General features: G+C 31.7%; 1 protein-coding gene across 1 annotated transcript; it reads left to right on the top strand.

The window, feature by feature from the left end:
* Positions 1 to 103: 103 nt before the first annotated feature.
* Positions 104 to 2,104, top strand: LOC109589175 (probable deoxycytidylate deaminase). The gene is made up of 7 exons (XM_020005298.1): positions 104 to 362; positions 406 to 553; positions 631 to 850; positions 904 to 1,099; positions 1,394 to 1,535; positions 1,592 to 1,805; positions 1,847 to 2,104. Exons 2-7 carry the CDS (start codon positions 466 to 468, stop codon positions 1,962 to 1,964), a joined length of 978 nt encoding a protein of 325 aa, XP_019860857.1. The 5' UTR covers positions 104 to 362; positions 406 to 465; the 3' UTR covers positions 1,965 to 2,104.
* The last annotated feature ends 8 nt before the right edge of the window (positions 2,105 to 2,112 follow it).

Genomic DNA, 2,112 nt, shown 5'->3' with positions numbered 1-2,112 from the left:
AAAAAAGAAGAGTCAGAAAAAAAGAGACACAAAGAAAAACTAGCAAAAATAAATAATGAAGCAAAAGAAAAGAAAAAAAATGAAGATAATGAAAATAAAAAAAGATTAAAAGAAATATATGACAAAGCAAAAGAACTAAACAACAAAGAAATAGATAGAGCAAAAGAGCTAAAAACAAAGCTCATAATGCAAAAGAAGAATTAAATGCGACTACAGAGCAAGAATCTTCAAGGCAAGATAAAATACAAGAAATACAAGACGAAGTAAAGAAGTTTAAATTGGAAAGAAGAAGACAATGGGATGAATATTACATGAAGATAGCCTGTTAAGCTGCTTTAAGAAGCAAAGATCCCAGGACACCAGTAAGCTAATAATAATTAATCCTATTTATACATATCATAACAGGTTGGTGCATGCATTGTTGACAGAGAAAATGGACAAATAGTTGGGATTGGTTATAATTCCATGCCAAAAGATAAAGATTTTACTTGGAAAGGTGCAAGTTCTCGGAGTGAAATAAATTCAATTAATCCTAAATTAAAATATGCCTATGGTAAGTATTTAAAATAAAAATTTTGAAAAAATTTCTTTTAATAATAAAGAAAGAGACAATAAAGTTATTTTCTATAGTTGTTCATGCAGTAGTTAATGCTATCCTTAACAAGACGAGAGAGAGTATCAAAGGATGTATATTATACACAACACTGCATCCTGATGAAGACTGTGCTCATGCAATGATACAAGCTGAAATGAAAGAAGTTGTTTACTGTATGTACACAAGGAAAGATGAACTGGATCCTGATCAGAAAAAAGCACAAGTTATTTTTGAAATAAAAAAGATTCAATACAGGTATACATGTAACTCAATATCTCAGTGTAACTTGAAATGTCTTTTAATTTAAGGGAATTGCCACAAAATGATGATTTTAAAGATGATAAGTATGTGAAAGAATTACAAAGAAGGATTGAACAAGGTAAAAAAGAAAAAGAAGATGCAAAGAGAGAACCTGAACCAGCAACAGCTATGCCACCAGAAAAATTCTTTATGAGAATGGCAAAACTTAGCCAAAAAAGACCAGGAGATTTTCAAAACAAAGCAGTAAGTAATAGCCTGATTCACAATCACAACTACATGTATATGCTGTACAAGATGATTTATTGGCAAGAATAATATTTGGTAAATTTGCCTGTGGAAAATTAATTGGATATTGCAGATTCAAACAAAATGGCAGATTTTCAATTGGCAATTTCTGCTTAGAACAGCCAATCGCTAATATTCATTCCTCACCAATAAATCATCTTGCAAGGTACATGTACATGTAGTTCAAATGTATTATGTGTACATGCAAAGCTACATGTACATTTCAGTCACTCTTTTTATCATGCTTAATAGGTAGGAGCATGTATAGCGACACCAAACAAACAAATAGTGGCTGTGGAATACAGTGGTGAACCTGATGGTATACAACTTGAAATTGAAAGAAAAGCAAAAGAATTACATCCAGGGCTACATATGAGTAATGATTCAAGCTTTTGTAAGTAACTTAATTACTATAACTAATACATTCATCAAAATAATTGCAATTAATAGTTGTACATGCTGAATACAGAGCAATTGTGGGTAGATCAGTTAGAGGATGTACACTATATGTCACCTCATATCCATGCAATGTGTGTGCTAAAGTTATAGTAGAGTCTGGTATAAAAGAGGTGGTATATTATAAAGATGGATATTGCCGGAATGATGATCGATACAAGAGCTCAAGAAAAATATTGACTACTTGTTTAGATCCTTCAAACATAAGGTTGGTTTCATTGTATGTGGTTTAATAAGCTTTTTTGATAGAAAATATGGGAATGGAGGCAGCAGAAATGAGATTCAAGATGAAGCAAGTCGCAGCATTGCTATTGAAGGACCAGGCCATACTTACTTTGGAAAGATAATAATAACTGATGTGCAGTAGTGAAATAGTGAATCATAATGTTACAAAACATTATTATTATTATATTAGTATTACCAAGAGTATATAATATATAAAGAGAGTATCGAACGGCCCTATAGAAGACTACTGCATGAGGGCGTATTTGCTCAAAGTCACAATCCGCATACTC

This window comes from Amphimedon queenslandica, unplaced genomic scaffold (assembly GCF_000090795.2).
Source record: "Amphimedon queenslandica unplaced genomic scaffold, v1.1 AMPQUscaffold_11573, whole genome shotgun sequence".
In the NCBI taxonomy this organism is placed as follows: domain Eukaryota; kingdom Metazoa; phylum Porifera; class Demospongiae; order Haplosclerida; family Niphatidae; genus Amphimedon; species Amphimedon queenslandica.
Note: the sequence above shows the minus strand (reverse complement) of the source record. Positions and strands in the feature narration are given on the sequence as shown.